The sequence below is a fragment of the Eretmochelys imbricata genome, chromosome 3, assembly GCF_965152235.1.
Source record: "Eretmochelys imbricata isolate rEreImb1 chromosome 3, rEreImb1.hap1, whole genome shotgun sequence".
NCBI classification, from domain to species: domain Eukaryota; kingdom Metazoa; phylum Chordata; order Testudines; family Cheloniidae; genus Eretmochelys; species Eretmochelys imbricata.
Genome location: NC_135574.1, coordinates 67,740,768 through 67,766,753, shown reverse-complemented (window position 1 = coordinate 67,766,753; position 25,986 = coordinate 67,740,768). Strand labels below are relative to the sequence as shown.

Here is a 25,986-nt window from a genome sequence, read left to right as displayed (position 1 = left end):
AATAAACTAAGGCTGTTTAGCTTTTACATTCAAAGCTCAATATTTAAAAAGGGCTGAAGTACTGGCCGAGCTAGAAGATATCCTTCAATTTCCCCCTAGAGTAGATGGAGAATAGTTTCTTCAGAGTACCCAGTCTACGAGATCATCTAGAGCTGGAAGCACCTTCCTATATCTTCCCTCTAGGATCTGATTTAGAGGTGAGAACTTGGACTTAAAGCTTGACAGGGGTTCATGATTCATGCCAAACAAGGTGTGTGAATTATAAAAACCAGAATAGCCTCGCCTGGCATTTCAACATCACAAAACTCATTACATTCTGGGATCCAGAATGAACTTGAAACACAGTCAAAGTTAATGATTCATGTATTTAATTAATATAAAACCACCACTGCTTTTTATTTATACAACACTTATAATCTGTAGATCTCAGCATTTTATAAAGATGACTAAGGATTGCTTAATCTCAATATTTTCATTCTAAAGATATCAAATCAAACATCAAATATAAATTAAATCTAAAAGTATCTATATAATAATATTCCAGGATCATCTCCTGTCTGTGTGTCACTCTGAAGACTAGACTATCTGTTGAGTCAGTGTGAAAGAATGGAAACTACAAGCATGGTTGAAAGCTCTTTGTTCAGAATATCACCAGGTTCACCATCTGTTACTGTTCAACTTTTAAATTCTCAGCCATTTTGACTTTACAAATTACATTTTTGCAACAGCAAGGCCTTGTGATCTAAGTCTTTAATACCTCCTTAGTGCTATGGCAGTGGCCATGGCTCTGGTAGCAGAGTTTGAGGTGTGTAGCAAGCTATGTTGCTATAGATATATGGGCACTGGTTTTGAGGGTTCACCTGCTCAAATGGTTCACCCCTCAAGTATGGCACTCTTATTTTAAATTAGCGTTTTCACCTCTTGCCCCAGCAAACCCCTTTGTTTACAAGGTAAAAGGTCTTTGTAAATAGACCCTTTGTACATCCAAAACAATAAAGGTAAATTATTAGCTAAAAGGGAGTGCAACGGGGCATAATGTAAACAGGTTGTAATGTAAACACATTTGTGAATCAGCCTGTCACTCCCATCCAATTTTTTCAATTAAGAAAAGTCAAAGAATTAGTCCTCGATTTAAAGCCCTATAAAAGGAAAATAAAAATATTGTAAAACAATTTGGCAGCAAGAAACCTTATTTCAAGAAACAAAATTACTTTTGTAGGACTGCTATCTCCTATCCAGAAAATAGTTTTTGCTAGTCGTAGTGAATTTCTTTTTCAGACAGCAGTGGCAGAAAAGTGGTTAAGGCTCTGGTAGAACAGACCCCATCCTTCATTAGCCAGAGTTTTCAGGGACTGTGGAAAGGATCAATTTATCAGTTTAAAAGTCAGTAAACGCCAATAGCAAATGAGAAAGTTTTAATTCCCACAATCTTAATGGCTTTTAGAATAAATTCCATTGCCTCAACTGGCCAATCACCTTTTAAGAGGTCAGAAGAGAAATAATATTATTTAAGCATCTTCTATGGCAAACCAGTGATTCCCAAATTAAGAAAATTAAAATGGATACATACCTGCAATTCTTGCACAATCATATACGCAAGATGCATTGGTATGTAGTGGTTAGAACTGGCCAATTTTAATAAAATTAAAAAAATTGGAAAGTTGGTAAACAAGTCATGCTCTTTTCATATAAAATATCAGGAGCATGGTTGTTACCACAGGTGGTTAAAAGCATATCACCTTAAACTGATTTATTTGTATATAAAATTCAAGTAACTAGTAAATCACGCAAAGTAAATAAAGTTTTACCATGCTAATCAATTAAAGTTGTACCAGGAAAAAAGACCTCTCCTTTGCAGGTGTCCAACAATTCAAAATCCTCAGAGGCCAAGTTGGAACAAGCACACAGCAAAATGCTGTTTGTCCTCTGGAGCAGCTTTAATGTCCTCACAATTAATCTGACGCAAGCCCAGGCCTTTGGAGCACCTTGTCTGCAGAATGCACAGTATCCAGCCAACAAGCTGACTGAAGACTCTTGATCTCCAGTACTTGACTCCCATATAGTAGAAACAAAGAAAAGGGACTTTCAGGTAAAAACTCCAGACAGTGTGAACCCTAACATTGTAGTAACTGTGGTCTGGAGCTGACAACAGCTGTCCGCTGTAAGAACACCTGGTGCTGCACTGGTAACATCCTCGGAGCAGTATGATCTCACCTCCCAGTGGCGCTATACCTGAATTTGGAGAAGACTAACTACCAAGATGAACAGTGGGACAGTACGAAGTTTAAAACCTGGAGTAATGGGACTGCATTAGCCTTACACAAAGTGTCAATTCATTTCCCCTACTCCAGTAGCACAATCAAGAGAGCCTACTCCTAGCAAGTCCTATCACATTGTAAAGGGCCTAATAGGCAAAAGTGTGACCCTTAGCTATCAGCTACTGGATGTAAACGTGTCACCTTAGGTAAACTGGAAATAGATCTTCCCCTGATCAGTAACTCTGTGGGGGAGGGAGGGAAGGCAGTTACACCTATAGCAGAGGTATTAATCAATCAGGTTCAATTTATATATGTTCCTGTTGTGTTAAATCTGTTAAGTGGAATATGGGTAAATTCAGTTATTAGAAAGACACCAAAGTGGCCTCTTTCTTTTCATTACTCCTTGTGGAGAAGGTCACTGCTTATCAACAATGGATGAAGGATATTATAAATTTGGAAATCCATGTCAAGCATCAATTATGTATCCCTAGGGGAAAAAAAGGGGAACTGATTCTTTGTGGATCATAAAAACTATGTCAGGGTTATTTAGAAATGGCATGTCAATTTGGAATCAGGTGGATGTTGAAAAGTTAGGAGACACATTATGTGTTACAGGGACAGGTTGTCAATCCAGGGCTGCAATGGATAAAAGATTAATCAAACAAGGTAAGATTTATAGCCGATAATATGCATGAAAAAGGTAGACTGTATAATGAAACTGAAATTAAAATTAATCAGTCAATTAAACAATAATGATCAGGAAAGGTATCAGTATACAGGGAAGGAAATGATTTGTTCAGCATACAGTGAATATGTATTAATACCATCAGCAAGGCACTGCAGTTCTTGGAACTAGGAAAGGTCACAGATTTAGCCAAGGATGAGCAGCTGCTAAACTGGTATTGTCCAAAATGTTTTTAAAACCACAGGGAGAAAAGCTAATTGTTTAAATTCTTGTCAAAAATTATCATTGGGGTTAATCAGAAATATGGTAATACTGTGATACAGCACTCTAATCTTGACTTGTGTTATTTAACAAAAAAATTGCATCATATCAAAATCCTTATGTCTCATTTACAGTCTTGTTGCCTGTGTTTGATCCAGATGAGGATTTTTTTTTAGCCAATTGGTAGCTATGGACTCAAAAGGTCACCTAGAAGGCAACATCTAAGAGGAACAAATAAATGTACCTCCTCTGGTGGTCTATCATCAAGGCATCCAAATGTAGAAAGTTCCATGAATTGCCTGTTGCTCTGACAAAAGGCATCAGTACATCTGCAGGTATAATGTGTTTGTGGCAGACATGCCGCTGTGTGGCCAGAAGGAAGGGTACCAACTATGGAACCAATCATCAGCAGTGTCATAAGATGACCAAGCTTCCACAGAAAGGGTGACCTCTGGTGGAGATGGCCAATGTTGTGTAGTGACCAACCATCAAAAATATCATCCTGGTAAGAGTGCAAGGTCGTGACTAAGGGCTTGTCTACACTACCCGCCGCATCGGCAGGCAGCAATCGATCAACCACTGAGTGCTCTCTCGTCAACTCCGGTACTCCACCAGAATGAGAAGCGCAAGCAGAGTCAACGGGAGATAGTCAGCTGTTGACTTACCGCAGTGAAGACACTGCGGCAAGTAGATCTAAGTACGTTGACTTCAGCTATGCTATTCATGTAGCTGAAGTTGTGTATCTTAAATCTCTAGAACTGAGCAATGAAATTGGTTTTAATTGTTCACTTTATTAATATAACTTCATAAGCAAAGTTTTATGAATAAACAACATTAATTCATAAAACCGGTTACCCCAATAACTGGCTAATTGAGTTTCACTTTCAATCCAATTGCTGCTTAAATTGCTGAAAATTACACTGTTTCAACATTGTAACTTCTGTTCACTGTTTGCCATTCCTTACACTTGTCCATATTGTAACTCAAACTCCATTTTAAAATGCTCACTTTATTTTGTAAAAGCTTGCTGCAATCTTCATTTTTGCAAAACCCTGCTGTAATCTTATTAGTTTAGTTTAGATGTGTGAATGAGGTATGTATGGATGATAGAATCAACCTCCAGCCCCAGCCTGTCCTGATGAAATAAAGTGTAAACACCCAGCGGCTGAAGATGCAGACAACAGCCCTGACAAAGTAAGAGGAGTCCACCCTCAAAAGAAAAGAACAAAAGTACAATTGAAGAAACATCAAAGCCAGGTGCCTAGGCTGAAAGTCATGTCTGCAATTGACGGGTGATCAATCACACCGAACCCAGAGGCAGCGTGACACAGCAAGACCTATACCTACAAAAACGATGGGTGAGATGGAAGACTTTGAAGAGTAACATTCTGCTGCCAACATGGAAGGGCATCGGTGCATGCCCAACAGAGACCCAGCTCTTCCTTGTGCCCAGCTTTCCTGGCCAGTTAGCCGCCACAAGCTACGAACTCAAGCTACATTCAGGACTGGTAACTATACAGCAGCTGCAGAACCTGTGTATATGTATGAACGAACGTGCGAATGAATGTGAAACTTGAATGAAATGTTATAGCTATAACTGGTTTCAGAGTAGCAGCTGTGTTAGTCTGTATTCGCAAAAAGAAAAGGAGTACTTGTGGCACCTTAGAGACTAACAAATTTATTTGAGCATAAGCTTTCGTGAGCTAAATAAATTTGTTAGTCTCTAAGGTGCCATAAGTACTCCTTTTCTTATAGCTATAACTGACTGCCTACTATGATTCTTTTTGTATTCACAATAAATGTGACATTTTGTCTTATCCCCTTTAATAAGATCCTGCTGGTTTTTATTTTATTGGTATAACAAATCGACCCCACACGGTAGCGTAAACAAGCCCTAAAAATTTCTGGTTTTATCCAAAGGTGCATATGTTAATTGGGAATATGGCAGTTTCCCCAGTACCTGTTTTAAAAAATGAAACAGTTTTCACTGCTAAACCAGAATATCAGGATCTAGTCCGACAGAGCACACCAATGTTGCAGCTTCATATTGCCCCTCTTAATTTAAATTTAAGCTAATTAATGAAGTATAAAGATTCACACTTGATAAAAATTAGTAAGGAAGTAACCGAGGCAGGACAAATATTCACCAGGTTAATGGATGGAGGTGATTAGGTGTTGATTATACCTCTATGGATGGAGATTGGACTGAACAGATGAACTTGTAGTGCAACTGGAGTAATCTTTGTTTTATGCATTGTAAAATCAGAGGTCTAAGCGAACGGTATTAAGCACTCCCCCAAACACTTCCCCTAGAAAGCCAACCCCAGACTGTCTCCATTCAGAATCCTATTATCTCGAAGGAGGTGACCAATTAACCTCAGGTAACCCAAACTAAGGAACAATAGTGTGTGTCCAGGCAACCAGCAGCAGTATACCAGGTACATGAACATTCCTATCCATCTATTCATCCATATCAGCCAATATAGCGTCTCCATGTGGATGGTATATGTTGTTAAGACCCAAGATAGTGTGAAAGGGTTCATTAGCAAATCACCCCATCGAGGGGAGGGGAGGTGACCTGTAGTCAGCTATTTTATTATACATATAAGGGCATACACTAAGGTACAGGTGTGGAGTAACGTAAAAGCCTACATTCTCAAGCCTGTAAAGACAATAGCTAAGCCAAACTAAGGCCCAAGGCTTAAACACTTGACATACCCAACTAACCAGTAAATGACCCTATATCACAAGACAGAATGCTGTTATAAGCAAGTGTTGCTACACTGCTGACAGATAACTACAAGATGCCAGCTTACACCAGCTTTAGATATTTTAACTTTGGACATCTGCTGATTTGCCTACAACAATGCCAAGGTAACTAAATTATGTATACGCTAATAAGCTTAAAGCAAAAGACAAAGTAACCTACAGGAGAAGGGCACCACAACATTAGTAGGGTGAGGAAATACAGATAAAGAGGCTGAAATCCCTACTGAATATGCACTGGACATAGGAAGCATCACCATAACCTCTGATAAAAACTGGCACTCATCCATGGGTAATCCTGGGTGATTTTTTAGAACTTGTCGGCCAAGAACCTCTCATGGATCATTCTAACTTCTATGGGGATCCCCAGCACATGATGATGATGTGAGTATGCAAGTTTTGATGCTTGTATTATCCCTGTCTATTTTGCTACATTGTAGTGTTAGTTTTATTAGCACAATCAGCAATATCACAATCACAAATTCAGAAGATCTTCCCTAAGTGTGCGCGTCTCTTCCCACATACGCTGGCATCCTCACTCCCAAACTAACTGTAACACTGTGGCCTATCTCAAAGCAACTGAACCCTGTCAAATGATGTAATGTTCATTGGAAACTTTAACATCACTTGACCTATTGGTTAAGCAACAGATTTCATAGGTCTTAGCAGATTCCTTCGTCCAAGGTGGCTTTTATAGTGTTAACGGAAAGCCACAACACATACTTATATCGGGGCACGACAGCTTGATAATTTGCCACACGGAAACCCATGGAAGTAGAAGAATAAACCTTTTCTACAATAGCATCCAGTCTACTCCCTTTTCTATCCAAGGGATCACACAAGGATGCCCTGTTACTTTTAAATAATTCCTGGGCTGCAGACACTGACATAGAAATCAGCCAAGGAATGTTGTAACAATTCATTAAAAAAAAAAAAAAAAAAATAGCATGCCTCCGACTGTCCCCCCCAAATATACTGGTGGTGAGGACACAGGAGAGCACCAAATGTCCTTTGCTGGACTGAGTAGTCCTTGAAGAATAGGAAGTGTGATTTTGTCTTTTGTCTGCCATTCCAGGATATTACAAAGAGGATCAGATGTGTCTGGTGCCAAAACTCCTATCTGTAACTGCAGGGTATTAGCAAAAAGAAAAAGGAGGACTTGTGGCACCTTAGAGACTAACAAATTTATTTGAGCATAAGCTTTCGTGAGCTACAGCTCACTTCATTGGATGCATGCAGTGGAAAATACAGTGGGGAGATTTATATACACAGCCATCCTCCCTACCAGCTCCTGAAATTGCTTCTATTCATTTACAGGGGAGACAAATGAAGTTCCAATTCGATCCTTAAAGGACATACCATCAGTATATTCTTTGACTGGTGACTGCTGCACTTGCTCTGAAGGACTCTCCTCCCAGTCATCATACACATGCCACTCTCTGAGGAGGCAATGTTGCTCGTGCCAGCACTGATGGCGCTGGTCAGATCTGTGCTTATTGAAACATGGGTCTACTTGAAGGCAAATGTGCTTGAGAAGACCAGTGCTGGGAAAGCTCTTGGCACCAATGGAGGTGCTGGTGTCAGCATTACCAGTGTTGAAATAGGTGCCATGTTGGTTTTGATAGCACTGAGCAAAGCCCTCACTGAGTCCTGAAGGCACAGCCACATTAACAGGGTACCTGGCATCTTTCCAGGGAAATGGAACTTTCAGCAAGGGAAGATAGCTAAGGCTCTCTGGAGCAAATTGTAAGAGCTTGTGTGTCAGTTTCCAGGGAATCCCATGCTCCTGAAGGACGTTCTGGATCTACACCAATGACAAATATTTCTGTATAGTCAAGCAGCAGAGACAAGCCAAAAGCTTTGAAAGAGGTTCCTCAGTCATGAGAAGGAAAATCAACTGCGTTAGAGATATGTGCACCGCTGAGATGACTAAATCACTCAAGTACAGAACCTCAAGTTGAGGAGACGTGTGTGCCAAGTGCAGTGATGAGACTTAAGGAGGTGACAAGCAACAGAGGAGGAGGAAAGCAATACCACCTCCTTTTTTTTCCTCAGGCTCCTTTTGTGAATCAGAATGCTTCCTCTTTTCCTTTCACTTGCCCAGAACAGGTTACAATGAGATCTGGAAGCACTTCTCTCACTCTTGGAACCAACTGGTGTCAACTCTAATGGTGCTGTGTGAGTTTTTGGTGCCAACAGCCGTGTGGACGTAACGGTGTTGCTAGAGTAGTCTGTTTTGATGGAGCTGGGGGCCGAAATTAAGGGTGGAAAGGTGTGTTTCAGGACACTTCACAGAAGATCTCAGCACAGAGACAGACCTCACAACTCCAAAAGGAGTTTTAGAACAGTCCAGTTGAAGGTTTAAGGTAGCCAAATGCAGCTGCAGTCTTAAATCTCTGTACTTCCTCATCTGAGGGGTGAAGAAATGGCAAATAGTACACTGAGACGCGCTATATGAGCCTCTCCCAGGCATACTACACACAAAATGTGTGCATCTCATCTCAGGAAAGATGGCTGAAGCCTCTCTGAAGTTTGGGACCCCAGCACAGCTCAGATATAACCCAAGGCAAGTGGCTCCAGATACTCTAACTATACTATAGAACTGTAACAAAGTAACTATGAGGGATGGCAGGTCTCACCCTTGGGCCACCATCCAGCAGCTCACTGGAACCAGTGGAGAAGGGGGCTAAAGGAGCTCGAGCTCATCAAAGGTTCTGCCCTTGAAGTTCCTGATTGGGTGAGTCATCTGGCCCCACCAATTGGCTCAGTTGCACTACTTAAGTCAGAAGAAGGCACAAGTCGTCGTTCAAGCAACTAAATAAATCTCCGCCTGCCACTTCAGACCCTGCCTTCTTGCTTGACTCCTGTGCCCTGTACTTCTGCCTGCTCCTGTCCACCCTATCCCAGATCTGCCTCTGTTCCTAGTTCCCACTTTTCTTGTTCCAAGTCCCTGCTCCTCCACCCTACCCAATGACGGCTTTGCCGCCTAGTTTAACTCCTTACTCCAACTCCAGGTTGGCCCCTGGCTCATCCTAAGTCTGATTCTGACTTCAACCCTTCACTTGACTTTTGACTCTGTCTCAAGCTGCAACCACTGGCTCCACTTCCTCTCTCCTGACTGACTACAAGGCATGACCGCCGATACTCTGATCTCTACAGTAACTAATAGTAAAAAGCTAACTAGCTTGTGGACATGAGAGAATTCCATTCAGATCTCTGCAGTGGCAGCAAAGGAACTGTGTCACTCCAATGTATAGAGAGAAGGACATCATCCTAGTGGGAGAGAACTCTTGCACCCCTCAAAATACATGGCTTTTCTATGCAGTTTCACAGCTCCACGTCAGAGGTGCCAAATCCCATAAGTGGAAATACCCCAACTCTGTGTTTATCTGCTCCTTTTTTGTGTGCCAGCAACAACATGAAATCCTATTGTCTGAGCATTTCATGATATTTGCACCTGATCACCTGCCATCATAAAGAACATTTGCACAAATGTTTGTAACTTTAAGGTGGCAACCATGTCATATCTTTTCAAAAATTGGCTTTGATGTTGTTTCTATTTTAAACACTGCTAGTCAACAGGAAAGCTTGATTTGGTGGAACCTTTACTGAAATTAAAATGCTAAAGAAAATATTATGTAGGGGCCATCCTGAGGATGAAATGCAAATCTGTGAAGCATTCTATAAAGAAAAATAACAAAGCTGTAAGCAGGTCACTTGGAACACATTATTGCAACTTTCAGAGCACTTGGCTTGCCAACACTGAGAGACAAGGTGGATGAAGTAATATCTTTTATTGTACCAACTTCTGTTGTGAGAGAAACTAGCTTTCAAGCTAGAGAATTCTTCAGGTTTCCCTTTACCCAGTGAAATCACTAAGAGCAGGGCTAAATGATTTAGTCTCAGAACATAACAGAAGTGACAGCAAGCAGCAGCAGTGATAACAGTGGCAGAGGTGACAGCTAGAGCCCTGCGCGGGACTATTTTTAATCCGACTCCTGTCACGCTCCCATTATTATATGGCAGTGGGCCCTGCGGGACCCCACAGGATCCCAGTCCTGTTCAGGGGGACTCGGCAACAGCGAGACAGGTGTACAGGCAACAGCAGAGGCATCCTTTCAGGGATGGGAAGTGAACCCATGTGAAACCACCTCTGAACTCTGTGTCTTCAGTGACCAAGCACAACCATTGTGAGTGGGGTGCAGTGGAGGTAAATGGGAGTGGCATGTTAAAGACCCATTCGTTCATTGGACTTTCATACCACAGGGTGGGATACTGAGGCAAATGACGCTGCCCAATGTACCGTGGGGTGGGTGTTTGCTTCCGGTTACATGCTTTTGAATCATGGTTGAAGTGTTTTCCCAAGTTAATGCTGGGTTCCCTTTCCCTTTGAATAAGAATTTTTTTTTTTTTTTTTTGCTATACACAGGCTCAGTGATTGACAGTGTGGAAGTACTGTCTCATAGAGATGCCCAGTGGTGGTGTTCCATTTTTCCAGATTATTGGGTGGGGGCTAGAACCAGTTCTGTTCTGTAGTATTTAGAGGAATCCCCAGATATTGAACCTGGCTGCTGACTTGAACTGGCAGAGGGGTGGCGTAGCTCAAACACTTTTCACCAACAGAAGTTGGTACAATAAAAGATATTACCTCACCCACTTTTTCTCTCTAATATTCTGGGACCAACATGGCTACAATATCACTGTAAACACCACTGACAATGATTCTTGACTGTTAACAAAAGAGTATCACAAAAAAGTGCAACAATTCTATTAATCAAATTATGAAGATATAATACATTAAAAAAAAAAACAACACACCATCATTTAAATAAATATGCCAAAGAAATTACCAAAGGGCAGATTCTGATACTCTCATTCACGTTGAGTAGTCTCAATGATTTCAATAGGACTACTTAAGGAGTAATCACCATGAGGGAAAGATATCAGAATCTAGCCTCAAATAGCTTCTGGGAGTTCCACTGAAAAGAACAGGCATGCAAATTTAAAATGATAGCCAATTATATTTTCAATCAATCAATAATGTAGTCCATTGCAAAACTTCTTGTCTGGCAGCGTTCTAAATGTAAAATTCTAGAGAAACAGATGGAAGATATTCTACATGTCTAAAACAAAACAAGAAAATGGAAAGGAGAAAGATTACCTCAGTAACTGAACAGCTGACCCATATTCATCTGTTTCCCACACTCTCTTTCCCAAACATGCACAGTGCAGCTCTCTGATCTGTAAACCAGTACATGAGTAACGGGAATACAATGTTTTACAAAACAAGTAATGGGTTGGTTTTACATTCACTTTTCAAAACAATGACTGACTCATTCAAAGAGTGAGCCTGTGAGGAGCTGAGTGCTCTCAACTCTCACTGACTGCAATTCAAGGTGAAGGCATTCAGCATCTCTTGGGACTAGGCCCTCACTGTGGCAAAAATATGCTTGCCGCTCAGCACTATGTTTTAACAGGGTCCATTCAGGTGACAGGAATGCAGGGATTAGAAGTGAACCTGAATCAAAACCTTTGATCCAAACATTAGGAAAGTTCAGAGTGAATTCACAGCTAAGATCCACATCTAGTAACAGTGTATCTGATACATCTAGAATCAATGGGGAAATGCACATCATGGAATGTTCTGCAGCATTAATAGGAGAATGTGGGGCAAAAATAACTACTTGGTATGAGAAGTTGAGTTTGGTCACACAAGAGCTCTAACACAAGTCAATATACAACTAACTACTAAGAATACCCATGGCTGTCCTATCACTGCTATGTTGTTCCTGCCAAAAGGATGTCAATTCTCATCTGAATCCAACCATTAGGCAACTACTTGATTGATGATAGGAGGAATGGAAAATTGTCTGTACTGCATATGAGAAATCCAGACGCATAAAAGCCAAACACAACACAGAGGCACTGGCTGTTCTGTGCATTTGCTTCTCCCTACAAGCCCTCTGCTGTTTACTCACAACAGAGTATGACAGGCATTGTTAAAGAAACGATGTGCTGTTCCCCCACTCCATAACAAAGACAAAAAATATCTGACTGTATGTGTGAAGGGTATGAAGGGAAAAGAGGGAGTGGACTTGAAATTTGTAAAGATGTCAACCATGAAACAAGAGAGGTCAAGAGAATGATGGTACTTCACCTGTTTTCCCAAAGGGTACTTTGGAAGGGAAGTTGTGAAAACATGAAGACATCTCAGAACTGGGAAATAATTCTCATGGTAAATATGCAAGTCTTCCAGTAATTCCTGTGTTACTTCCTAAAATGACAGAATAACAGTTTAACAAAGTAGTTCAATATCCATGAGAACAAAGCAGTATGAAATAATCACAAAATGTCTTTTAAAACACATAAATAAAATATTTTAAGGGAATACTAAAGTTCTCACAAACTAGGAAAGACTGATTTACATTAAAGTGATTTTAATCATGATTTAAATCAGCAAGCAGGAAATCTTGATTTAAATAATTGATTTAAATCTTGTTTCACATTTGTACCTTTTTAGTTATTTTCCTAAAGAAAGATTATTCTCATTGGTTGATATAATCATTAAAACATTGGTTTGAAACTAAATATGGTCTTTATACTCGATTTGGTATTTCTTTTTGCTAATCAGCAGGACAAACTATATCTATACACATTTGTTTAAGCAATTATATGGCTCAAAATACATTTATTTAGATTCTTAATTTTTCAGATTTTTATTATGTTAGAAAATGATGAATGATGTATTTCCTATTTACTAGATGATAATGTCTTACTCATGCTTTGTGTCAAGTTGCATTTGGACAGAAATTGGAATTCAATTAAAAATGAATAAAAACAGCAGTTTAATTTAAAACTGATTTATTAAAACAAAGGAAATATTAAATGTAGTTAATGACTTGACAGATTGAAAACCTGGCTCATGGTGACCAGAAAAAGGTATTTAGAGGCAAAGAGATGTTCCAAAGTGCCTGAGCAGTTTACATGCCTAATTTCCACTGAAATCAATGAGAGGTAGGCACTGGACCTACTTAAGCACTTCTGAAAATCCCATTAGGTACCTCTGCATTTGTAGGTGCCTAAATACCTTTGAAAATCTATCTTATGTCCTTCAAGTTTTTAGAATTAGTAGATCTCATCCTCACCAGCTGATTTTTATTCATAGACTGGAAGAGGTAAATAAGCTTTTCTGCTTTTCAACTCTTAAACAGTTTCTCAACTTTGAATTAAGTAGTCCAGGTGAAAAAATATATATTCTCCCTGAACTTGCTAGATCAACTGAAAGTAACAGTAATTAAGGCAAAAGCTTTTCTGCACAACAAAAACGAAGTACACTGGACCCTCGCTAGAATGCACGTCTATATAGTGCAAATTCGCATATAACGCGGTCGTGGCCATGGATCCCAAATTTAATTACTTTAACTGGAATTTATTTTAACGTGGTCCCTGCGTTAATGTGGTACAGCACATAGATCCCAAATCCTGTGTTCTAGCAAGGGTCCAGTGTACTTATATTTGAAAAAAATGTAAATAACAGCATTCGCTCCATTGTAAAGACTGAAAATAATATAGATAACTTATGCAGCACTTGGATTTATAACACACTGAGTCTGGAAGTACATCAGTTGTGAATGAACAAAAAGGTCATAGTTCTGTTTCTGCATATAGGGTGAGATTCTGTGCTAAAACTCCCAGGTCTAGGGCAGACGGGACTACGGTAGCTTTAAACCATCTTTCTGCCCTCCTTATCCTGGGTTGCTCTCAGGGATGGGAAGGCCCAGAGTGTACCTTAGATAGCCCTTGGTGTCTGTCTAAATTATGCATTTTCCCCAGGTTGCCCTAAGGGTGGGCCACAGCACAGCCTCGAATCCCCACAGTGCTGTGCATTGCAACATTGTCCCTAATATGCCCATCCTGTTCCCAGCACATCCCCTGTGCTAGAGCTTGCAAGGGAGTCTTTGGAAGGCAGCCTCATGGAAATCTTATGAAGTGCCCGAGTCAGAGGAATCCTTCCCTGGCTACATACAGAACTTTTAGGGTCCCTTTTATGCTGCTTTGGCCCTTTTACCTGGAATAAAAGAACCACAGCAGGGCTGAGGATCTCAACCACAGTGTAAACCTATAACTAGTCTCTCATCATCTACTTGGTTCCTTTTATATTAGGGTCTAAGTAAAGCTAGGTCAAGTATCTTTTTTTGGATGGCTAAAAGCAGACTTATTAAAAGCAGACTTATTCCATACATGTGTGCCCTTGTATTTTGTTGAACATATAAGAGATCTCTCTCTTGGTTATCAGATATGCAGGTTGTGAAACTGATTAGTGCAGATGGCTAACAAAATGCCCAATAGAAAACCTCAGAAAAATTAAGATGATATTTTCAAAGTTCTGCTCTGAGTTTACAGAAATTGGCATATACTCCCCACGCCACCGCATAAATAGCACATTTCTTCAGAGATGGGAAAGCATTTCATTAATTCAATCACAAATTAATCCTGTTCTGAATGATAAATACAAAGGAAATGCATTTTTGGGTAAAATAAACATTGCCAAATGAAATATCAGGTGCATATGATAAGGATACTCACACATAATCTGAATGGATTTAATGACTATTGGCCAGTTTCTGCCACCCTTACTCACAGTGCGATGAACCTTACTCCTCAAGATTTTGGTGTAAGGATGCCAAAATCTGACCCTAGATAATAGTGTCAGAGTTCCGCTCGATAAATAAAGGCTTTGCTAATGCTTTTTTGAGGGGGTGGGGGGGGTTATTCTGTTATAACAACTATTAATAGTGTTATTTTCCTAAGACTAAGCAATTTAACACTGAAGCTGGGAGTCTAAACTAGAAATACGAATGCAAAAAACAGAAATGGAGTATGAATTAAATACCATTGATTCAAACATCTCTGGGTACTGGAAAAGATTTGATTCAATTCCAAAGTATGTCACAGGGTTTAGAGCCACAAACACCACTGAAACAATGTGGGGTGATTTTGAAAAGCACAATGCTAAAATAAACTGTTCTGTTTTCATTCAAACTTTCAAAAATGACTTTGGTCTTGGGTTCTTTTCTTCACACCAAAATTACATATTTGGGTAAGAGAAATCAATACTGTAGATGAAAGAACATCCAAAAGTAGCTCTGATTTTTTTTCCTAGTGCCACATAGCTCCTTGGCATTGCTATAACTTTAATAAGCAGTGCCTTGTGGCCGATGGACCTAAAGCCAAATCCTTTCCATCTGACACATGACAGTTTTTTTTTTATTTGATGGACAATAAGTTCATAATATCCTTTCTGCTATTAAGGAAACAGAGCAAGTGAGGCAATGACTAGACTGAGATTAAACATTTGCACTACTGTGATTTGGATGGCTATTTTCTTAGTACACAGATGAGGAAGCTGGCATTTCCTTAGCAGATGCCTTAAAACAAAATAGTTTAATTCCACTCCATTCTGGAAGGATTGTCTAGTATGAGATCATATCCTTCACTTATGCCAGAATTTAAAAAGAAACAAAAAACTCCCACAAAAAACTATTTAGTGTAATTGCATTTCAATCTTTAAATAAAATAAGATACTTCCCAAATGAAGAAAGTTGGGACTAGTTTTATGCAAGCTATATGTTTTGTAAGACGAGGAAACAGTGGGAAAATTATTGATGAGTCAGTGTTATTGGTTGCAGCTCCCCAATCTTCTAGCAGAGGTTATAGTTATTATGAATCCTGTTTTCCAGGAGAGAAAGATGAACTTAAATCATTGTGGACATGAAGGGGGTTTTTGATCTGTGGAAGAGTCTTAAATCCCAAGATAGTGAAATGGTGTTTATGATGAAACTCAGTTTAAGTCTTTTTGGACAGTCAATATTAAAATTGATGCTTCCTTTGTCTTATACTTTTCAATCTATTTGTAGAATGCTCAAATGGGACATAAGCAAAATATAATAAACCTTATCTGAAGGGCAGAATAGAAAGTTCTGTCAGCTAGAGAGCATAGGGGGATTTACTGTTTTTAACTCCTCTGTGAATTGTAGAAAGAAATATCATTCACTTGGCTACACACTGACTTTATAGATCCTGACTGCAGAGTAAGTAATACTCTGTCAGAGAATTTATATGTTTAGATTCCTCCTCTCAGCAGCAGCCCATCTGCAGAAGAGGTTATTGCAGTAATGGTTGGTTATTTTACTGGGGGAGGAGGGAGAAGAGTTATTGGCAAGATGAATTTAACTGTAACAATTCACTATCTTCTAGGTCAGTGTGGGATTATAGAAGCTATCTGTTTTCCAAACTGTTTTAGTTTGAGATCTTAGGATCAGTAGTACAGAGAAACATCAATCAGAACAACATCTTCCTGACTTCTGAAGGATTGCTTGTCAGAAACTTTCTAGCATGGAATTATACGTGGTGGCAAACAGATCTGTGATTGATCAGATGTTTCATCTCTGAGACTGGTTGTTTCAATTCCCACTCATGAAGGCAGATCTTTATCATTCCAAGGACTTCTGCTTGGCATTTCATGGCTGCTAGAATATGGATTGTTGTCAAATGGATATCACTTCCTTGGAAGTATTGCACGAGTTGCCATGTTTCACAGCAATGGGCTTGTGATCTGCTACCTCTTGGTTTGTTTACCAAGAAAACTTCCTCTCTTATTCCACTGCAGAAATACTAATACAACAGATCACAATAAAATGTGAAATCATTATAAATAAATAGGTTCACTCTGTCCGCTTTAAGAATTTCTCCTTAAGAGACTGCTGACTAGCTAATTCCAATTCTGTATTCCATGACTGCATTCAGAATACAAAAAAAAAAAAAGATATGCATCTTTTGGCTCTGTGAAAGCCATCCCATTCTCTGGTTAGCAGATTTCTATTATCTGTCACACATCAAATTTTCAGGAAAAGTGACTCATAATAAAGTCCAGATTTTAAAAATCCAGGGAGGTCTATATGAAACTGCAGAGATACTCCTCAACTTTCAAGCAGGCAATTTGGAAATTTAGATAATGGCCATAATGAATTAAACCAATGGTCCATCTAATCCAGTATCTTGTCTCTAACAATGGCTGGTACCTGATCTTTCAAAGGAAGATGCAAGAAACTCCAGAGTGGATAACCTTACCATAGACGAAATTTATTAACTGTGTAGTTAGTAGCTCCAAAGCCGGAGAGAGTTCCTCTCTCTATTTTTATAATCCTATCCAATATAATGTGGATGTTTTCATGAACCATTCAAACATCTAAACCGTTTTCCAGTTATATTTGTGGCAGTAATTTTCATAGGTTAGTTATGTGTTCCGTAAAGAAGTATTTCCTTTTATCAATTTTAAATGTATTGCTTACAATTGAATTGACTGTCCCCCTGCTCTTGTGTTATGGGAAAGGATAAATAGGAGCGCATGATTTATGTGCTCAAACCATTGGTTATTTTGTTTCTCTCTGTCATGATCCCTCTAATCCATCCCCTCTCTGAACTAAACAGTAACAGCCTTTTCAATCTCTTTTCACAAGGGACTCTTTCAAAAGCAACAATCAGGATTAATTATTCATCTCTTGTTCTGGCAAACACTCCATTGAATTTCATGGGGTTTTTTTGCCTGAATAAGTAATAAGAGTGGGTCCTAAATAATTGAGCTTCACAATCTCCCTGGTAATTATTTTATCCATTTTACAGATGGTAAACTCAATTCACCGAAAGGCTGAGTGACCTACCCAATACCCTACAGAGTAGAATTGGGACTATCATGTAGACCTAAAGCCCAGCTCTCAAATCATTAGACATATTTTGGGATATCTACCAAATGAAAGATGCATTCTACCCTAGTTTCCTCTCTTTTCATGCAAAATGATGGGGGGGTTGGAAGGTTGTTCCTATCCCCCAAATGATTTTACACTTTACCTTTAAAAAACTGTCCTCAGTCAGAAGTGCAATTTGTTTTTCCGAGACTTGACTTTCCACATATCTGAAGTAAAAACCAAACAAAAATATTTGTGCAATATAAAGTTACACAATACATAGTTCTAAAAATGGTGGCCGTCAGGATTCTGTTGGGTCTGTGGCCACTACAAAATCCTGCAGTTTAAGTCCCGGGTCTGCCATAACTTCTCAACTGATTAGATCATTTGTCAAAAGAAAATGTTTCTACACGAAGGACAAAAGGAAAAAATGGATCTTTCAACTGACGGATTTTACAGCAGGTTATTTTACACAAAATAAAAGTTGCATTCTTTAGACAGAGATTAAAAAATTTCAGAAGTAATTCACAACTGTCCCTGTTTTATGTAACATACGCACATATAATTACACATTTCACAATGCTCTATTTACAAGTTTTTTTTTTAAAAAATGCTGATTGAATATAGGACTGTTCAAAATATTTATTTCTCCTTTACCTTCTAAAAGATGGCAGGCTTCGAATGTTTTCACACTGATTGTGTGATAAAGAATATACTCTCTTCTTAGCTTCCAGGAGCTCGCAGCACAACACACTGAGGGGCTGGGAATAGAAATGCTCCACAATAGACAGCTGAAAGAGACAATGCAGTAAAAACCTGTAATACCTATGCAGTTCACTTTCCTTGAGGTGTCCTAGCTTTTAAATAAGTTAAGCAATTTATTAACAATTGCTAAAATGACAGTAATGACATTTATTTAAAAATTGTATTAGAGAGTCTACTCAGTCAACACATCAGATGACATTAATAATCTTCTACTTTCGACTGCCACTAGAGGTGCTTGATTATTATTCAATGAATAACACAGGCAACCTCATTTTGCAATTTTCTTCTGCTCATATCATTCAGTCAATTGCTTTTTGTTTTATACGAGTTCTATAGCAGCTCAATTATTACTTGATTAATTTATTATTTGAATAATAGCAAAATTCAGCAATTACATTAGGTATTACATAATTTGTTGGGTTATGTGACCAGGCCCAACCTCACAAATGCCAAAGCAGCAAGTAAAGAGTGTATCATTTAAGGTACAAACATCAGCTAGAATGCATTAAATGAAACAATGGAACATGACAAGATCCCACATTTCACATATCTGAAATCATACTGTTAGGCCCTGATCCTGTAAACATTTACACATGTGCTTAACCATGCTACTTTGAGTTGTTCCACTGATTTCAAGTGCGTAAGTGTTTGCAGGTCTGGGACCTTACAGTATAGTAGAAAACATACTTCTGACTCAATGTAATTTTTTTGAAGACTGCACCACAGTCATTCTGAAAAAAAAAAGGTAGTACAAAAACTGGGCAGGTATATTGAGATGGAAAACCTTTTCCTATCACAAAGTTCTTCACATGACTGAAGATTTTTTAGTATTAGCATGCAAAATTGAAAGACATCAAAGAATACCTATAAAATTAATACACAGAAAATTTGTTTCTACCCTTTCAGGTTTTTGTTTCTAATTTTTTATTCATAATACTTGTGTCACAGAATAAGCTGTTTCTAAACTGCCTTCCCACAATTCCTGCTAGCTTCCCAAGAGCTTTCCCATCCCCCCTCCCACCCCGCACACTCACAAAAAACCCACTATCTAGACACCCGATCTCAGCTATAGTATTCAATGGGAATTTTGCCACTGACTTCAATGGGATTAAAATCAGGCCCTAAAAAATTGAGTACAAGTCTGCTGCCATGGAGTAATTCTATTGCATTTTCACCACTGCCTAGCTGTAATTGAAATTCTTCTTACTCCTGATTACCTGAAATCCTTTGATAAAGTTCTGGACAGAGAAATCATGGTACAAAAATATGTTGATTAGAACTTGCAACACTTTCTCACTTAGTTTAAAGGGAAACTCAGTTGTCAGAAGTAGCTGCAGGAGACAAAGGGAAAAAAAGATTTCCTTGCTAAATGTTACCAGAATAGATTACATTTCAAGGTAAATGTAACTGCTAGTAGCAACAGCCAATTATTATAACGTTACTTCTTGAATATGTAAATAGCAAAGCAGTTAGATCTGCGTTTGGTTTAATTCTCAGAATGTGCTAAAATTAAACTATATTAATTGATTAATGCATGTAGTCATCTTCAGCCAAGCCATATTTATTTCCATTGCTGCAAAAACATACATACTTTTCTTTAAAGCTTATGATTCCACCACATCCTGAACTATATATTGTCTGATTTTAGTTATGTTCAAACTTGGCATTAATTTTACCTATAATTTTTCAAATTATGAATGAGAGAACAAACATTACAGCAGGCATCAGGGACAAAAGTACTTTCTGCAAGCATATGCAATAGTTCTGCTGGCACTTTACAAATGCACTCCACTGAAATCACACGAGCAAAGTGTCTACATGATGGGACCTTATATTTGGATAATTCTGCTCATTTTCAAGGGGCTGCAGAATTCACATTAAGCTGCAATATTCAGTATAAATATAAGCTATGTGAAGCCATCTCTATTTAGAATGAAGTCAATCTTACTTCAAAGCAGCACTATAATAAAGGGGAGTGAATGAAAACCATATAGTTGTGTGTGCATGAATGTTAATACAAACAAGAAGTGAAGATATGTACTGAATAATTTCTGAACGGTCTCCAACACTGTGTGAAGAGGAAACTCTCAACACATGTAAGTGAGCTTAAAGACACGGTTTTCAGAGAGAATATTCAGAACATATGGCTCTCAGGAACAGATCCCACTTTAAAAGCTTCACACTAGTCTACTTTGAAAGCATAAGATGCTATGTATACATACATCATACTTGTACATATCCATTCCCCGCCTCATTTATCTAGAAATTGAATTACCTTGTCAATTACTGTAGCCAGGTGCTCCTTGCAAGAAAGAGACTGGAAAAGCTCTATACACAGCAGAGAAGAAACAGAGTGAGGAAGTAACCTGTGGATGATCATTGGAGACGTGGCAATTCCAAAAATGAGTACAAGAGGGAATTCATGTATGTGCTGACTAGACCACAAAGTGGGAAAGGAAAAAGAAAACATAACAGTTATGTGGGTTTCCCCAGCACTGTATGAAAACACAACCACAAGGCAACACAGTATATTCCCAATACAGCACTACCAAGAAAAAAACAAATCAAACTGTACCCTGAGGACCCAGTCTTCAGGAATATGCTTGTAAAACTTCTGCCTTTAGTGTTACAGTACAGGAAAGGTTCCCCTTTACTAGTTTTACCTAGCTGAAAAATTCCAAAATATAGTCTTCTAAATATGCCTTGAAATTATTTGTATTAATAAATAGCGTTGGAAGGCTCACATGGATAAAAATCATTAAAGGGTAAATGAAATTATTATTTACTCTTTGAATTGCAGTAGGACCTAAGGGCCCCAAACATAGATCAAGGCCTGTTTTTTGAGATTCTACAGTATCTAGGACAATACAAACAAACAAGAACCCCAAGACTTCAAAAAGTATTGTAGTTTGCTTAAAAAAAAATAAAATAAAACAAGACATTTAGAATTAAACTTAAAAGAAACCCAACTTTCTGAAAGTATGGCAATTCAAACAATTGTAACCTTCCACCCACATTAACATCCTGAGAGGAACCAGAAACATTATTCATCTGAATTCCAAATTGCCGTATCAGATCTGACCAAAGTTCCTATGTTCACTAATCTTATCTCTGATAGCAACCAATAACAAATCCTTCAGAAGACGGGGGATCCATAATTGACATTTACACAAATTAGAAAGACAAGGTGAGTGAGATAGTATCTTTTATTCGACCAACCTCTGTTGGAGAGAGAGAAACTTTCAAGCTACACATAGCTACTCTTCAGGTCTCAGAAAGATACTCAGAGTGAAAAAGAGCTCTGTGTAGCTCAAAAGCTTGTCAGAAGTTCATCCAATAAAAGATTCTACCTCACCTACCTTGTCTCTCTAATATCCTGGGACCAACACGGCTACAACCCTGCATATTTACACAAATTAGCATTCCTAGGAGAGAAGTTAATTCTGTCTCCTAGAGAGTTTTCTGTTTGGCTTAGTATATGTCTTAAAGAGTTTATATTCCTTCTGTGGGTGAAATCCTTTCTCCCTTGACTTCACTGGGGCCAGGACTTCATCTTATTTTTTTATCCTATCATATCTGTGATTGTTATTATTCATATATTATATTTATTACACACACCTCTTTTTAAAATCTAACTAGGCTCTGCCTCAACAACATATTGTGACAAAGAGTTCCACAGTTAAATTTTTGTGATGTAATTCATGTATTTTTAGCAGTTTTAAACGTACTGCTTTTTAATTTCACTGTTTATCAAGCTGTTCATGTGTTATGAGGAAAGGAAAATTGGAATGCCCAAATGGCTCTTTCTACATATACACACACTAAGTTATAGACCTACAATATACTCACTCACTTATTCCTTCTCTAAAACAAACAATCCTAAAACTTCTAAATTTCTTTTTGTTTTTGAGTTTTTCCATTTCTCATCATTTTTGCCCTCTCTGGACCTTTTCTATTTCTAGTTCATTTTTTTCTGACATGTGATGACCAGAACTGAGCACGGTGTTCAGATGAAGGTCTATCATTGCTTTATGCAGAGGTATAGCCTCTTCCCTTTTCTAGTTTCATGTTATCCAAAAATGTTGTTACCTTACAATTTAACACTGCCCCTTAAAGATCACTAATATATTAAATAATACTAGTCCCATTACAGATCTTTGTGGCACCCCACTACTAACTTTCTTCCATGATGAAAACTGACTATTCCTCCAAAACTATTTAATTTCCTTAGCCACTTTTTACGAGGGATTTTGTTGAAGAATTTTTAATCAATCTTAAAAAGTTATATACAGCATCTGTCCCTTCTCTACTCCTCTCCTGGCTACCTCAAAGAATTCTAACAGATCGGAGAAGTAGGATTTTCCTATGCAGAAACCATGTTTTATTTTGTTTTTTTAAACTTTATGTCATCAAGATGTTTTAACTCCATCTTTAGTAACAGGCAAATTAGTTTGTAATAACAAAGTAAAGTGCATCTGTCTAATTTCCAGGGACACCCCCAGCACTTTCTTTAAAAGATAAGGCACAACACTGACTGACTTCTAGTCCAGCAGTACAGTACCTGATTTTAAGGAAGACAACTTTTAATTGTACAGTGATTGCACCGACACTAGGCTTCTTCTACGCAGAGGTCTTCTAAGGGGTACATCAACTCATCTAGATATTTGCCTAGTTTTACAACAAGCTACATAAAAAGCACTAGCAAAGTCAGTACAAACTAAAATTTCATACAGGCAATGACTTGTTTATACTGCTTTATATAAACACACTATACACTGAAATGTAAGTACAATATTTATATTTCAATCGATTTATTATACAGTTATATGGTAAAAATGAGAAAGTAAGATTTTTTTCACTAACAGTGTGCTGTGACACTTTTGTATCTTTATGTCTGATTTTATAAGCAAGTAGGTTTTAAATGAGGTGAAACTTGGGGTACGCAAGACAAATCAGACTCCTGAAAGGGTACAGTAGTCTAGAAAGGTTGAGAGCCACTGCTCTAGCAAACCACAAACATCCTAACTTATCTGCTGCTGGAACCCTCCCACTGAACTTTAAATATGTGACCTCAGCTATTCCCCATTAGACAGGCACCATGACAATAACCACCCCTTTAAGACTTCAGAACACCGGAAATTAGGTAATATTCTAACAGTTCATCACTTCTACTGCCAACAGTGCTTGTTTTCCACTGCCTGCTCACCTGCACCACTATTGCGATTCTCCAAATTTCTGATTCAGTTTTCAATCCTCTTCATGCCCTTGTAAAGGGATACTGCGTGTCCCAGGATTTTACAATCAAAAAGGGGTATGTTGTCACTCCAGAGTTAGCTTGGGTGATCAACAATGAAGTCTGAGAACCCTGTTTAGCCTAGCCTGGATCTCGGCAGCTGCATTGAGAAGCTGTACTCGAGTTACTATGTCCTTACTGCTGCAGCACCCCTTCAACCACCAGTGTCGCTAGGACTTCTGGGGGCATATCCAAGGGTTCTTTGTGCTGCAGGTAGCTGAGTCACCCTACAATTCTTTTCCAGTGAATTATGGAGAACCTCTCTGTCCTTCTGGGCATATGGGGAGAAACGCTGGAGAATGCAGGCCAAATCAGCACTTAATTGATTTGGCCTGCATTCTCACGGCAAAGTGGGCAGGTTACTACCTCAAGCAAAAAAGTGACACCTGAGCTCCAGCCTTTAATTTTATGGCAACAACTAGAAAAAGTGGAAGAGAGTAAAAGAGCACCAGTCCGAAACCTCAGGGCACATTACCTGCTGATAACTATGAAGTCCTGAAGTACTTTCGTTGTGAAACTTTCCATGTCCTTGAAAATAACCACAATTGGAGGAGATTGCCAGTGCCTGGAAGAGGAAGTTCTTTTTTTGCTTGGAGTTTCAGAACCTGTTTTCTTCAAAGCCATTGTCCATATATTATAAAACAAAAGTTGGGAAAGGATACAGAGTAAGTCTCTTGTCTCCCATGATATAACACTTTATTACCACATGGACAACTTAACCAAAATAAACAAAACGTTTTGTTTAAGGAACACATGGTACTTCTCTAACTGTGTACAGTACCACTGTTCCTCTCCTGTGACCTAAATGAAATAGCTATAACAGAGAATAGGTAAGAAAGCTATTCTTCAACAAGGGCCAATCCAGCCCTTACCTCTGCAGAGCCCTCTGGTGTGATTCCACTGGGCAAGGGGAGGGACAATTTGGGGTGGGCACACAGATGTGCACCACTTCTTGTGAAAATCACAGTAGCTAGTCAGGCATGCCTGGGAACCGAAAATGGATGAAGCATCCCCAGTTGCACAGATTCTCTATTACTCTGCTTCAGGAGCTGTGCTAAGACCATAACATCTATTCCAAATTAGGTTAAAGAAGAATCTGCATAATGACTTCCCAGCACTGGGAGTAAAGAGTAGGATTCTTTTTCCTCCTGTCCCTCAGTAGATCTCTCCTGTATCTCAGCTGAGATACTGGAGCATGGATATTTAGGTCCCAATTTAGCAGAGACTTATGAACATACTAAAGTCCATTTCTATTCAGCAAAGCACATAAATCCCACTGCAATCAATGTAAATACGAAGTAAAAAGGAAAATTATTCTATGCTTTTTTGTCCAATTACCCAGTAAGGAAACCAGAGGAGACCTTCAGAGTCTCAATAATTTTGGTAAAATATTTGTGTTCCTAATTTTTAGTTTTTCAATAGTGAGAAGCTATAAAACATTTGGAAGGTTTTCCTTTCTTATTAACTGCCTGTGTAGTGCTGGCTTCAGATAGCTTGTGTAAAAGGCCGATCATGTGCCTTTCCCCAGGTTATCTGTTCTTCATACTTTGTTTTTCAAAACAAATACTTCAGGGATCTTGTCTGGAGAGAACAACATTTGGTAGGAAGTCAGATTTGAGTTTTAAGCTTACACTTCCAAGCGATTAGCATAAAACAACCTTTTTTTTTGAATTATGAAACACACTTTCAAAAGTTACTTTTCAAAAAGATAGACAATATTTAATTAGAAACTGAATTCATACTGGTGAAAAAATACTTTTAGGTTCTGATGATCTCAGGGTCAGGTATCACCTATTACTAAATGAAAAACTAGCTTTGCTAGTTTTGACTATTAGATACAAGACTGAGTCATGCAATTAAAATTTTATGAGACTTAAAAGCCAGATATTTCGTAAACTGGCAGTATGAAAGCCTACCTTTGTTACATTCTCGTACCATTTGGAAAGAGAAGCCATTGAGCAGTGTATCTTTTTCTGGGAAATGTTAACACATTCATCCTCCTCAGATGAGTCCACATCTACAGAGCAGTCCATTAGCTGTCCCATCAGTTTCTGCAGCAGATGTTTTATGCCTTTATAACATATAGACACACAATGAAGAGACTCTCACCTAGTTACCTAGAATTCTAACCCCGCACACACCTTCTCCCCCCCCATCCATCCCCCAGGGTCATCCTGTTTTTGTCTTTTCTTCTCTTTCCCCACCAAGCTCATC

General features: G+C 38.6%; 1 protein-coding gene across 3 annotated transcripts in view; it reads right to left on the bottom strand.

Annotated features, from left to right (window-relative positions):
* ORC3 (origin recognition complex subunit 3) overlaps nt 1–25,986 on the bottom strand; it is a 76,664-nt gene that overhangs the window by 20,029 nt on the left and 30,649 nt on the right. For all 3 annotated transcript variants that reach the window (XR_013345594.1, XM_077812800.1, XM_077812801.1), the window contains exons 6-13: nt 25,689–25,843; nt 24,248–24,384; nt 20,755–20,914; nt 19,697–19,810; nt 18,372–18,505; nt 17,878–17,941; nt 12,128–12,244; nt 11,132–11,211 (exon numbers count right to left, since the gene is read on the bottom strand). Coding sequence is in view for 2 of the 3 variants with exons in the window: in XM_077812800.1 (XP_077668926.1) it covers nt 11,132–11,211; nt 12,128–12,244; nt 17,878–17,941; nt 18,372–18,505; nt 19,697–19,810; nt 20,755–20,914; nt 24,248–24,384; nt 25,689–25,843 (961 nt within the window). In the remaining variant the exon portion in view is untranslated. The remainder of the gene's footprint in view (nt 1–11,131; nt 11,212–12,127; nt 12,245–17,877; nt 17,942–18,371; nt 18,506–19,696; nt 19,811–20,754; nt 20,915–24,247; nt 24,385–25,688; nt 25,844–25,986) is intronic.